Raw genomic sequence first — 14,454 nt, forward strand, 5'->3', positions numbered from 1 at the left:
ATATATATATATATATATATATATATATATGCACACACACACAATTTTTTTAAATAATATGATTTTTTATCATTAAAATACAAATTCAAATATAATTAAACAAACTTTTTTTTAAATGACCACATAAAAATCAAACTTCAGGCAAAGTCTCCAATACAATTTGTATAATATACATCTAGAATGTACACACACATATACATACTAGTACTACATACAGTTTATATATATATATATATGTGTGTGTGTGTGTGCGTGCTTGCGTAAAATATCAAATAATATATTAATAAATAAATTATTTGATTTTAATTTTAAACAATATGACTTTATACAATTAAAATAATAATAAAAAACTTCCTTAAAAATGAACACTTAAAAGAGCAAACTTCCAGGCAAACTCTCCAATGGCACCAGTAACACTCTCTGACATTTTGATAAACCCCTTGAGCATCAGCAGTCCTGCCAAGTACAATTTTATTTCCCTAAAGAAGGTTTTAAGTATCAAGCTGCAAAATCTAAATAAACAGACTGCAGGGGAATGAATGTGCATTATCTGAGTGATAGGGCAGTTTAATGACAATTAAGCTAAACTGAGCCTGCTGTTGTGCCCATTATTGAATATATAGCGGCTTTAAACGAGACGGAGCAGTACACAACGCTTAGTGTGTCTGTGTGTGTGTATCTGGGTCCCGAGAGGGATATGGAGCGATTTGATGCTGAGGTCTCGCATGGTAAGAAAAAGTAGAATCTCACGCAACCCCTCTCACCCCTCCCCTTCACAACAGCTGCGTTTGACTATTGAGTGGCAGTTTCAGGAAAAAAGTCTACTCTAATATTTCATTGTTAAAATGCTGGGTTTTTTCACCAGCCTACCCTCACCAGGGCAAAGGATCTCACCATCAATGTGTCAGAGACTGCAACCTTCAGGGGACGAGAACAATGTGAAAGATGGAGGTGCAAGATGGGAAACAAACTAAACTTCCTGTTTTGTTTCAGTATCGTTTCCTTCCAATTCAATGAGCTATGTGATTCACTCAGTGAACGTGTGTTTGTCTGAGATCAAGTACTCACCTTAATCTCCAAAATGCTCTTGTTGCCTCTCGGTGTAACTGTGGGCTTCTGAAACTCCTCGAACTTGGGGTCTTCAACATACAGTAGGTCATACTGATCGGTGGAGAAACCGTCTAACACAAAGGTCATTTTTGTGGCAACTGGAGGCTGAACACTGAGGCCTTTCAGAGAGGGTGTGATACAAAGGATATTTCGCTTATCCTCATCATGATTGCAGGTCTAGGCACAGAAAAAGACAAACACAAATATTAGCCATCTCTCTCATTACAATTGTGTAAAGTCAATGCTGAGGCATGTTAGATTCTTTTGTGTGGCCAAATCACTTTATCTTTTGTTTGTTTAGGAGCAAAGCATCTTCATATGTAAGATTTTTTACAAGGCTTAAGTGATTTAACCAGGGGCCAAGTTTTCTCAGAGGTCAGGAGTGATTACATGTTTTTACATGTTTACATTTTACATGTGATTACATACTTAAGTTCATATTTCAGAGGCTTTCTAGAAAACATCCAGCAAATGTAAACATTTACATTACAGTCACATTTATGCATTTGGCAAATACTAATATCTTGTATATTTGTTTCAGAGAATGGATCTCTGCCAAAGTATGCAATCATACATAATTTTGATATTTCTATACGTTTTCATAATGAATTTATGAAAATGGCAACTTTTGAATAACTTAAAGCCTTCATTTGAAATGTGAAGCAATAAAAATTGCATCATACAAAATCATGCACAACACATACAACTACTGTACAAAAGTATGGAGTTGGTAAGATTTTGTAGTTTTGTAGGAAAGAAGTCTCTTTTGCTCACTGCATTTATTTGATCAAAATTCAGTAAAAACAGTAATACTGTGAAATATTTTACAATTTAAAATATAGCTCTTTTCTATTTTAATATATTTTAAAATGTAATTTATTCTTGTGTTGGCAAAGCTGAATTTTCAATATCATTACTCCAGTAACATGATCCTTCAGAAGTCCTTCTAATATGCGGATTTGTTGCTCACAAAACATTTCTTACTATTATGAATGCTGAAAACAGTTGTGCAGCATACTATTTTTGTTGAAACAGTAATGCATTTTTGTTCAGGGCTCTTGAGGAATGTTCAAAAGAACAGCATTTATCTGAAATAGAAATCTTTTGTAACATTACAAATGTCCTTACTGTCATTTTTGACCAATTTAATGTACACTTGCTGAATAAAAGTATTAATTTCTGAAAAATATTACATCATATAGACCCCAAACCTTTGAACGGCGTATATAACCTTTTCAAACCAGATGTGAGATCCATCATCTTACATAGCATACATCAGAATCTTTAAGGCCAGTGGACAAAGAACCTTTGTGAGATTGAAGATCTGACTCAATGCAATTATGCATGAGTTACAACTCGAAGACTTCACTTGTCAGCTGTGGTTCCAGCCCTGCCAGGTCTTGCCACACATGCACACTCGCTGCCATGTTGTGGAGTCGCTGTGTTTCGTTGTGAAAGAGAAACTACTTTGTTTGGCCTTCCAAAAGAGGACACAACTAGAAATCAGCGGTTAAGTTGTATTTACAGCACTGTTACAGAACAGTTCAACCCAAATATTCAGATGTGTGCTGCATATTTTATGGAGGATGAGGACTGTTTCCTGAACCAGTAGCCTACAATGCGCCTGTGGCACAAAAGCTGTTTCTATAAAGTTGGGCAGTTCCAAATTTGCATGGACAGTCTGGCGCTTCTGACTCACAGCCTGTAAGTACATTTTTTATGTTTAAATAATTTGCCACTGATGATTCAAACGCGAGTTTTGAGCAGTGTAGAGTAGGCTTGTTGTTTGTTGTTTCTCCAATCACAAATGCAGACATGGTTTTATGTTTACGCAGCGCGATACGCAACGCAACGCGTAAAAAGACAGTATAAGTCATTATAATCAGTAATTAGTATGTCCCCACTGGATGCAACAAATGCCTCATTTGTAATGGGTTTTATTGGTTTTGTCTCGTCCTGCAGGGAGACGGCATCACAGTATGCTAAGGGGCATAACATTTCCGTCACACGCTTGAGGTAATAATCAGTAATCTACTGATTATTTTGACAACTGAGTAATCTGACATTTTTTAGTAACAAACAGACCTAAGTGAAAACCAGACTTTAGTATGACTATTTATATATAAACTAATGATGAGGCAATAATAATTGGCTCAAATAAAATATCAAAACCAACAAATTACATGATTGTATTGAACAACATTTTTAAAATACATAATGCAATAAGCCTATACATAATATGAACCTAACCACATAACTTAAGTACATTATGTATTCAAACAAGTACCTGCAGAGGGCGCCAACGGCCTGGTGACATTTCACTTTACAGCGTGATTAAACAATGTTTAAATCCATTTAATTTTAATATTTGACCACATGCAGAAACTTTTATTTTGAAATCGTGATGTACAATACATGGCATATTTATACATAGTTTGATGTATTCTCCTGTGTTGGCAAAGGTTTATAAATGATTTACGTTACAAATCTAGTGAGATAATGCACCCTGTTTTTCCAGATGAACATTAAACAATTCAAATTCAGGGCATATGCAGAGGAAGAGTTTAGCCCCTTTCACACATACAGTCTTTACTGGTAAATTACCGGTAAGTTACCATTAATAGATCATGTGTGCAAAGGACCTTCTTAAAAATCTCGGTAAATTTGTTCTGGCAATCATATCGTTTTATGGAGATGACATGATTACTCTGAGCTGTTTACAAAGCTCCGCTGCTTTATTCTTTAATGCTTTATTTAAAGCTTCCACTGAGTTATTCTATGTAAATATGCGCTAGATGGAAATCTTTGACCATTGCGCCTCGAAGCTTTTTGTCGCGCTTATCCAATCATCAGGGCTGTGACTCCGCAATTGGATACATTTTTTTATGTAGGACAATTTTTTCCGCAGTCAAACGCTGCATGCCGGAGGTCCGGCACTGTGCCGGAGGACTTTAAGCCCTGCATTGATATTTTAAATTGACAAAAAGGCAGTAAAGGCCATGACCTGGGAGCTTGCTTCAGATTCTCTGAAACAAATTTAGAGAAAATTTATGAAAATAAATTGCTTTTTAACCAAAAACTGATTGCTATTACTCACTGTTCACTATTTATGGCAATATCTTCCCTTCTTCGCTCATGCTCTGTGTTGCGCAATATCCCAGATGGAAAACAAAAATACAGCTCCTAAGAATCATCACTGTGGAGAGCAAACTATGAAAAAGTCCATGCAAATGAACACACATCTTGTATATTTGACTAGCAACTCTTTGCATATTTAGAGATCTGAAGACTCATCCGCTGAGAGTAGTCAAATACTTGTAAAGCAGTTTGGCTTGGTGTGCTCCTCGACAAACACAACGTCTAATTGTTTAGAATGGATCAAGTATCGCAAAGGGCTTAAGGGGGGGTTGGATAACAGCTGCTAAAGAAAGCAGCCAAAGGATGATGGGATACACTGAAAACGCTTCAAATCGGTGTTTGGGGAACAGATATTCTCATTGGGAGATAAAGTGATGTTTTATTGCAGGATTTGGATGGTAAATTCTCTTATAGGTGTTTTAGCTCTGATATAACTGTCTTTGATGGTTCCTTTCAATGTGAACTTTTAAAGGGGATAAAGATTAGGAAGGAACAGGAACTTTGAGGACATTGGATATTATGAGGCAGCATGGAGTAAGGTGTCAGTAAGAACAAACTGAGATGAGAAAACCAGATTTTGGTTTGCATTGAGAGGGATCTGGCATGAAAATAACCCCCTTTGAATCCCAAAAACAGGTGTTGATCTTGATAGAAACCCCACTGTGGTGTCTGGAGCATGTTAGAGTCCTGTTAACACCCCTTACTTCCCATAGGCAAGTCTAGGACAAAGTAAAACTTGAACATGACCCTGGGTTAGAAACATCTAGAAATCTTGGCCAAGAAGATGCCATAGCCCTAAACAAATAAAGCCCCTCTCAGTTTCGCTCCTGATTGTGGACAGTGCCAATCGCCAACGACAAGCTGCAGCCTGTAAAAATGCTTTTCATGTTGGTGGGAAAGGCGAGATCGGCTGATCCCCAGATTTAGCTGAGATCTCAGATGTAGATATTCAAGAACGCTCTTGAGATTTCACCCATTTTTCCTGAGCCACCACAATTTGCCTTGGTTCTTAATGCTCCTTCATTTGGCCCGCAGAGCTTGATTGCAAAAAGAACTGAAATGCAACTGATAGAAGGATTCACAGTGCTCTCGAGAAATTGAGATCAGTGTCCCCTTTTCTTTCATTTCAGGCCTGTCAGCAGCTAGATGGTGAATGCAGCCCACAAGAAACCTGAGCTACTGACTGCGTTTCTGTTTCCGCCATCGTTGATCGAACCTCAGCATAACAGATGACAGCTCAACTAGGATTACACAGCTGTAGTCAGTGTTACTGAGAAAAAAGCTGACCGAAGACAGGAAGTATTCCTCCACGATGCTCCCCAATAAAAGTGAGAGGGAAAAAACAATAAACCTCTTGTGCTTCACAAATTAGGACAAGAATATTGTCCCAACCCCCACTGTTTATAAAGAAGAATTTACAGGCTGACAGCTGCGGGACCATCTTAAATCATTTGAAAGGATTGCTTGCATTTCATGCAGTCTCTGCTCATTTTGTCTGGATGCCTTATTAAGAACAAAAGGCAGAAATATTTCTCTTTCAAAAGCTCAAAATCATTGACAAACTCAGTGTGCATTTTTTAAAATGGCACTGCCCACTTGGTATTAAAAGGGATAGTTCACCTTCAGTTGCTGATCCTCATTGACTTCCACAGTATGGAAAAAAGTCAATGGCGACCAGCAACTGAAGGTGAACTATGCCTTTAAGTAAAGTATCATTGATTTGAGCCAAATCAGTGAGATATTTACTGTATGTACTCTGACGTTTGAGGAGGGAAACTGTGAGAGTGATTGGAAATAAAGAGACACAATCAAAAGTAAGATGTGTGTAAGCATGAACCCATTTTTGGACTATGACGGGACATGTATGCTTAAGACTAGATAGCATCGTTCGCATGCACTGTACCACTGCACGGCCACACTCCACCCCCACAGAAATCAGATAAGGGGAAACTGTGTGTAAATTAGTATTTGTCTGGTCCCATTGAGAGAGTAGCAGTTCAAATCAACCACAGCTCTCAGGAGATGAGGTGTGGAAGTGTTTCCAAATGGATGAAGAAACTTGAATAGACAAAAAACGAGATACATTACAATTTAAAAACTCTAGAAATTAAAGTGTCGCCAAATAGATGAAGAAACTTAGATGAAAATTGAGACGCGTATATAAAACAAATTAATAAAAATTGCAACTAATTTAGACTATAAAAAATTAGAAAAAATTTTGAGTTTCAAGTGAATGAAGAAACTCAGATAGATGAAAAATAACACACATTATATATAAAATAAATTACATTTAAAATCTCTACAAATTACAAGAACATTTTTTGATGAAGAAACTTCGATAAACAAAAACCAGTAAAAAAAAACTTTTTTATTTCTAGAGTTTTTAAGAGTTGGAAATATCCTTTTTTTTTATTAAAGTGACAATTTTTTTTTTATTTCTAGAGTTTTTAAGAGTTGGAAATATCCTTTTTTTTTATTAAAGTGACAATCATATAGAGAACAGAGTGATTTTTCCATTTCCTCTTCACAACTGCAATTCTGAAACATTGCTTCCTTTATTTCTCATATCTGCTTTTGTGTTTAGTGGGTTAATGATAATAGCATGCCTGTGACATGGTAGGGGAGGTATTTGATGTCTCGACACTCTGTGTGGGCCATCTAGACTCACCACTTGGAAGAGTTTGCCCTCTGTGGCGGCAGTGAGAACCATCTGAGGTTGGAGGGCTGAGTGGAGGTAGAAACCATTCACTGTCACTGTGCTTCCTCCACTGTGGACACACATGCAAAAAGCAGAAAAACTTGCTGTTAAATGCAAAATTGTTCACTCTTCCATTTTAGCCCCAACTTCAACTACATGTAGCTAAATGTCGGCTGCAGGGCTGACCTGATAAAGGAATGCTTGGGCTGGACGCTGGAGATGTGTGGGTTCTCGTTGTAGGTGTAGCTGACAGAAGCTTCACGAATCACTCCATCAATGTGCAGCTGTACCTTGTGTTGGGATGGTGATGGCTGAGGTGGTGTCCGACATGTCAACATTGTGGCTGAAATACTGCAGAAAGGCACACAGAAATCACACACATAGATAATTGTTTAAATAGACATGTACAGTGGGGCAAAAAAGTATTTAGTCAGCCACCAATTGTGCAAGTTCTCCCACTTAAAAAGATGAGAGAGGCCTGTAATTTTCATCATAGGTATACCTCAACTATGAGAGACAAAATTAGGAAAAAAAATTTTTAGAAAAAAAAAGGATTTTAAAAAGGATTTTTAAAGAATTAATTGGTAAATTCCTCGGTAAAATAAGTATTTGGTCACCTACAAACAAGCAAGATTTCTGGCTCTCACAGACCTGTAACTTCTTCTTTAAGAGGCTCCTCTGTCCTCCACTCGTTACCTGTATTAATGGCATCTGTTTGAACTCGTTATCAGTATAAAAGACACCTGTCCACAACCTCAAACAGTCACACTCCAAACTCCACCATGGCCAAGACCAAAGAGCTGTCAAAGGACACCAGAAACAAAATTGTAGACCTGCACCAGGCTGGGAAGACTGAATCTGCAATAGGTAAGCAGCTTGGTGTGAAGAAATCAACTGTGGAAGCAATTATTAGAAAATGGAAGACATACAAGACCACTGATAATCTCCCTCGATCTGGGGCTCCACGCAAGATCTCAACCCGTGGGGTCAAAATGATCACAAGAACTGTGAGCAAAAATCCCAGAACCACACGGGGGGACCTAGTGAATGTACCAAATGGACCGAAGACCAAAGTAACAAAGGCTACCATCAGTAACACACTGCGCCGCCAGGGACTCAAATCCTGCAGTGACAGACGTGTCCCCCTGCTTAAGCCAGTACATGTCCAGGCCCATCTGAAGTTTGCTAGAGAGCATTTGGATGATCCAGAAGAGAATTGGGAGAATGTCATATGGTCAGATGAAACCAAAATAGAACTTTTTGGTAAAAACTCAACTTGAGGAGAAAGAATGCTGAGTTGCATCCAAAGAACACCATACCTACTATGAAGCATGGGGGTGGAAACATCATGCTTTGGGGCTGTTTTTCTGCAAAGGGACCAGGACAACTGATCCGTGTAAACGAAAGAATGAATGGGGCCATGTATCGTGAGATTGAGTGAAAACCTCCTTCCATCAGCAAGGGCACTGAAGATGAAACGTGGCTGGGTCTTCCAGCATGACAATGATCCCAAACACACCACCCGGGCAACGAAGGAGTGGCTTCGTAAGAAGCATTTCAAGGTCCTGGAGTGGCCTAGCCAGTCTCCAGATCTCAACCCCATAGAAAATCTTTGGAGGGAGTTAAAAATCCGTGTTGCCCAGCGACAGCCCCAAAACATTACTGCTCTAGAGGAGATCTGCATGGAGGAATGGGCCAAAATACCAGCAACAGTGTGTGAAAACCTTGTGAAGACTTACAGAAAACATTTGACCTCTGTCATTGCCAACAAAAGGTATATAACAAAGTATTGAGATGAAATTTTGTAATTGACCAAATACTTATTTTCCACCATAATTCTTTAAAAATCCTACAATGTGATTTTCTGGAATTTATTTTCTCATTTTGTCTCTCATAGTTGAGGTATACCTATGATGAAAATTACAGGCCTCTCTCATCTTTTTAAGTGGGAGAACTTGCACAATTGGTGGCTGACTAAATACTTTTTTTCCCCACTGTATGTGTGACAGCGGTGATTGGCTCGTGAACAAATCTCTTTTTTCAATTCCATTAATTGGAAAAATGGATATGATGCTTAAACATTTTCTGACTTTTAGTAGATTTGTAAAGAAAAATTTTTTAATTTATATTATGTAAAACTAGAAACTAAATGTTTAAGAGTTTTTTTTTAAATGGAAGAATAAACTTGTATAGATATATAAACCTCTGCAGCACACAGGTAGCGTTGCCCACGGTAACCAGTTGCATATTTCCACTATCAAGGAATGAACCCATGATAGTGAGCATCGTTCCGCCGGACTTAGGTCCAAACTCTGGGAAGATCTCTGTGATGACTGGGTTCTAAAACAGATAAAATGTTGTGTTAGTGAAGTAAAACTATATTACACGTTAAAAATCTTTGCCAGAAATCACATGCATCATATTTGGATGGATTTATTTATTTTTTGCGTCATGCTAGGTAGCCCCAACCAGAGTAGAGATCTCATTGGTCCAAAATACTGCTCCAACGTCTACATATCTATATAGTACATATTACACAAACATGCTATTTGGTTGATATTTTGTGACTTTACGGCAGCATTTTGTTTACAGTACCGATAGAAAATGCACTTGATGGCTAGTTAGGACACCGTGTAACTCTAACCCAACTCCAAATAAGTGGGACAAAAGAATAGAATAACATCCTTGGGTCCTTGTGCACTATGAAAACCGCAATACTGGAAGAAAGTCAAAAATACATTACTTGATACTGTGTGTTGAAACACTTATACTGTGATTTGTGAGGATTCTTACCACAAATGAGAAACCGTCTTTCTGGGCCTGTTCTTTGCCACTGCGCACCCTGACCACAGAGTCAATGCTGGATACGTTCACATGATCTACTCCGCAGACCAACCTGACATACAACACAAAGACATAAACATCTCCCGCCACAAAAACAGCGAACAAGACGTGGTTGTAAACCAGTGGAGTAAGCAGGCTATTAGTCTACGCTAATTTAATGATAACCGTACTACTCGGCAGAAACTACACAGGAGCTATTCTCCGAGGGAATTTCTCCATTCCTCTCACAATAGGAGGGCTGTAGGGTGGTATGTCCGGGGGCACAAAGCTCATGAGTTTTGTGTCTTAATGGTACGAAAGTTTGACATGGAAGGCTGAGATGCACAATAGTGCACTTTTGCAGACCAATTTAATGTTCTGCAGGGTTGCAACATGAGCACTATGTTGAGAATGTGACCTAGCGTGTTTTTGAAGTTGTATTTACATGGAGTGCAAGAGGATTTGCTTACATTCAAGTATAAGGTTTATATATTTCTATATCAACTTACCGATTATTGCTACTGTCTTTCCTTTCCAATTTACACTTTGTTCCAGCAACCACCACATCAATGAGCTTGGTATCAAAGCGATCTTTCTTACTGATACCAAAGTTTTTGCCACAGATTGTCACTTTGGTGTGGCCTCCGAGTGGAGCAGAGGAAGGAGAAATCTAGAAAAAGAAAGAAGAAGCTGTGAGGTCAAACTGTGACAGTATTTTTCTTTCAGTGTCTAAACCTCCTGCTGTGTTTCTTTATGCCAAGCATTTTCTCTGCTCATGAGGTTGGTAACCACAGACAATAATTAGTTTTGGTTGTATGGACACTCAGGGAGTCTTCCAGTAAATGGTGATGGAGACCAAAAACTGAGAACAAAGAAACTTTCCTGTTCCTTTGTGCTTTAGTCTCTCGATTTAAAAGTGCTCTTTAAGTTGCTTGAAGGTGAAGTGTGTCATTTTTTAGTGGTAAAATACTTCACATATCCCAGCTTAACATGCTCAGACAACTGTAAGTAAGCTGTTTGCAGGTTAATAAAAAATAATAAAATAAATATATTTAAATATGTATTTATTTACTTAAGTAAATAAATAAATTTACTTGTTTTAATTAAAGTAAACAAAGAAATAAAGTAAATAATTACATGTATTTATTTACTTAAATATAAAGTAAATAAAAATTGTACTAAGCAAATTTGTTTACTTAAGTAAATAAATAAACAATAAATAAGTAAATAATGTTATTGATTTTTATTTTAAAAATTAAGTTTACTTATTTACTTAGAAAATAAATAAGTAAATAAAGTGAAATAAAAATATATCTTTTTTAATAAAATTAAATAAATAAATTTTTATTATTTATTCATATGTGTTTAAAATGTGTTTTCTGAGTGTCTTGTTTCTGAGATGTTAGTTCTTTATTGATAAGCAGATGGTGTTGCTTTGAACACATGGAGGACAAGGCCTCATTTAGGCTTGGAGTTAATAATTAAGTGTTCAGAGCACCACTAATCATAAGCAAAGAGATCTTACACAAATACAAATATAGTTCTGGCTGCTCTGCAGCAATGCATGGATTTAGAGAAGGCACAGAAGGGCAAACAAATCCTTTCTGATATTTAGAATCAATTTACGTCTTTAAAAGAAACCAAGAGGTCATTGAAATCCATGCTTATCCCTGAAAATACTGCAAAACAAGCAAAATCAATGAAGGTCAGAGTTTCGTATGTGCTCTCTGTACTTAGAAAGCACTTATTCTATTAGCTATGTGCTATTAGCTGCTTTAAAACCATGGTAATGTTGTTTGTGATGGGTCGGGGTGGTTACCGTGGTGATGAGGAGGGGGCAGGAGACCTGGATCCAATGGGAGGGGGAGCACTGAGGAGCCCTCGTGCAGTGATTGCTGGTCTTGCACCATCCACAGCCCATGAAGGCTGGAGCCAGAAGACAGGAGCTACAAGTCCACAACTGTTCACATCCAGGGCCTATAAGAGGAACCTTAGAGACCTGAGGAACATGATATTACATTTTAAATTACATGTATTCATTTAGCAGATGATTTTATGCAAAGTTACATGTTGACAACATTTTTCAGAGGAGGTGACTTACTTACTGAGGTCTCTTTGTTTCTCTATTGCAGTCATACCCTGTTTACTATATCAGTTAGCCTTAAATCACCAGTGTGTTTGCTATCAATTCAGAAGTGATTTTCCTGAAAATTTTTGACCCGTTTCCCAAAGACATTTTTAAGAATGGCCATATCGTTCACCTTGTTTCCTGTTACCAACAATAAGGAGCCATTATGACGCTGTGGAGACAGTAGGGCCATCTCGGAGGACACAGGGAGAGTGTCCAAGCGGAAATCCACATGCGGCTCCGTCTTGCCAAAGCGGGAAACCACCACCTGTGGAGGATGCCAGCAAAAATGGGTGGCCTTTCACATCAAAAGCCTAAACGTTAAATGCAGGACCTTAATAGAGAATGTGCATGGTTACAAAAAGACCTCAACAGCGTGTTTATCGTTTTACTGGAATAAGTCTGCATTCCACATTGGTGATTAAATGCTGCTATATAATGATATAAACCTTGTGGTTCTGGTATAAGCTATTTATAGAGGACACGATTTGGATCAGGTCAACAGTAGGTCACATGACATTGGTCTAATTTTTCATAAAGTTTTTTCCATATAAAGGAGTCCTATTTAGGGACCATTAAGATATTATGCAGTATGACCTTATTTTCATGACAAAAAAAAGGATATTTTACCTATGAATCTAGTAATGGATTTTATTTTGTAAAAATAAAATATAAAATAAAATAAAATAAAAAATAAAAATGGGGGAAATATGACATTGATTCACCAACATAATGCTGGCACCACTTACAAAACCTGAGCTTGACCATTAAGATATTTGTCAGTGTGACCTTATTTTCATTACAATTAAGGGTATTTTGCTTCCAAACACGGTAATAGAAATCTTTTCATCATTTTTTTAAATAAAATAAAATAAAATAACTTTTTGCTTATGATTTTGGGGTGAAATACCACTTCCAAAAATGTGAGATTATACAAGATCATATTCCTGAAAAACAAACATGAGCTCACTGCATGAGCTGGAGTTTATGCAAACCCATTATTTTTTCCTTCCAGGTTATAAAACATTCAATTACAGATCATGTCTGGAACTTTCCTTGGGAAAGAGGAAGCATCAAAGGAGGTGCAATCCAGAGGCAGTCTTTGTAAGGGGACAGCCTCTGCTTTGCTATGGATACTGTAATAACCAGTGTCTCTGCCTTTCAGGGTAAAAGATGACAGATTGAACCGCGATGACTGCGGTTGATGTCAAGGAGTGGGAACAGACAAAAGCTTAGGCCCGTAGGCAAGTGCAGACGTAAAGACCTCTGTCTTTCTGGCATGTTGGGAGGTGTCAGAACAGTGGCTCCATCCACACACCTGGACTAACATTTATCATGGTTACATTGCAATTACAGGTCTCCAAGACAGCCAACATCTGAATAGTGCTTGTGCTCCATTAGTGATCAGTGGATCTCATCATTAATAGCCCTGGGCTTTGAGCATGGGGCATCTGGTGGTGGAGAGTATGTCATTACTGTGGTTTTAGTGATTTTAGGATGGTGTGCGTGACATATCTCCATCTCACTCAATATAGTGCTCTAATGTGACTCCTTTTGTGGTCTGTTTTAAAAGCCCAATCTTTAGTAACATATCAGATCGGACTGTAAAAAGTAACAATGTTCAGTTGTTACCTTAAGGAGCTATTTCTTTCAGGGGTTATTTCTTTTTTATCTTTCACTGGGGCAATACAATGTAGTCAGAGCAATTCACAACATTGTTTTATTACATGAATAAAAGCAGTTGATTTAGGTGCTGCCACGTATAGCATTTTCTTTGCATTACCTGACAATATACAATGTAGTCCATGCAAGCTCTGCAAGTACAGATTTACAGGAACACAAGTTTCCAAAACCTCCTACAGTGTGGGAGGGAAATTCCTCTGGTCACATACTGTATATCTTTTACAGACATTAAACATAGTCTGCTATATATAGTCTATATATACAGTATATATATATTAGGGCTGTCATCGTTAACGCATGCGATTAATTTTACAATCCTTAACGCATTAAAAGAATTTAACGCAATTAACGCAAAATTACTGATGCACAATTTCTATTCTAACTCTTTAACCCAATATTGCTACTCTGCTTGCAATTAGATAATTTTAAGCTGCTAAACTCTGGGAAAGTTTTCAGGCCAATGATCCAGTAAGCGAATGCATTCAAACAATCTGTCCAAAACAGCGCTAATATAAAGTAAACCAGGCTGATTACATCAGAGATTGCAGAGAGAACAGAGACTTGCGTTGCGTTTTCAGTGAATTATTAATTCCAGTGTGTTTCGCTTTTAAACATGAGCTCTGTCATATTCTGTGATTGTCTCTGAAGAACGCGAGCCCTCACATGTCACGTGCTTGTATGAAGTACAGACTGAACGGATTGTTAACAAATCCCACCGCTGTATGGCCAGATGAGATGCAAACTATGTTTTCTCGACTGGATAACCAGTCTCGCTAGTAAAGTTTTGATGGATGAAGACTGCAATCAAGGTAAAGACGGTGGCGATTATTCTCAATATAAAGACATTGCGGTGGTGTACAGGAGTCGTACAGTA

The 14,454-nt window shown here is 37.7% G+C and overlaps 1 protein-coding gene across 4 annotated transcripts in view; it reads right to left on the bottom strand.

The window, feature by feature from the left end:
* Nucleotides 1-14,454, bottom strand: part of met (MET proto-oncogene, receptor tyrosine kinase) — a 56,579-nt gene that overhangs the window by 11,480 nt on the left and 30,645 nt on the right. For 3 of the 4 annotated variants that reach the window (XM_016261272.1, XM_016261258.1, XM_016261250.1), the window contains exons 4-11: nucleotides 12,031-12,165; nucleotides 11,589-11,768; nucleotides 10,279-10,439; nucleotides 9,740-9,842; nucleotides 9,150-9,286; nucleotides 7,133-7,300; nucleotides 6,917-7,016; nucleotides 1,069-1,287 (exon numbers count right to left, since the gene is read on the bottom strand). In XM_016261272.1, the coding sequence (XP_016116758.1) occupies nucleotides 1,069-1,287; nucleotides 6,917-7,016; nucleotides 7,133-7,300; nucleotides 9,150-9,286; nucleotides 9,740-9,842; nucleotides 10,279-10,439; nucleotides 11,589-11,768; nucleotides 12,031-12,165 (1,203 nt within the window). The remainder of the gene's footprint in view (nucleotides 1-1,068; nucleotides 1,288-6,916; nucleotides 7,017-7,132; nucleotides 7,301-9,149; nucleotides 9,287-9,739; nucleotides 9,843-10,278; nucleotides 10,440-11,588; nucleotides 11,769-12,030; nucleotides 12,166-14,454) is intronic. The other variant, XM_016261265.1, reaches the window with a different exon arrangement.

Source organism: Sinocyclocheilus grahami, unplaced genomic scaffold (genome assembly GCF_001515645.1).
Source record: "Sinocyclocheilus grahami isolate Dianchi unplaced genomic scaffold, SAMN03320097.WGS_v1.1 scaffold31.1, whole genome shotgun sequence".
In the NCBI taxonomy this organism is placed as follows: Eukaryota; Metazoa; Chordata; class Actinopteri; order Cypriniformes; family Cyprinidae; genus Sinocyclocheilus; species Sinocyclocheilus grahami.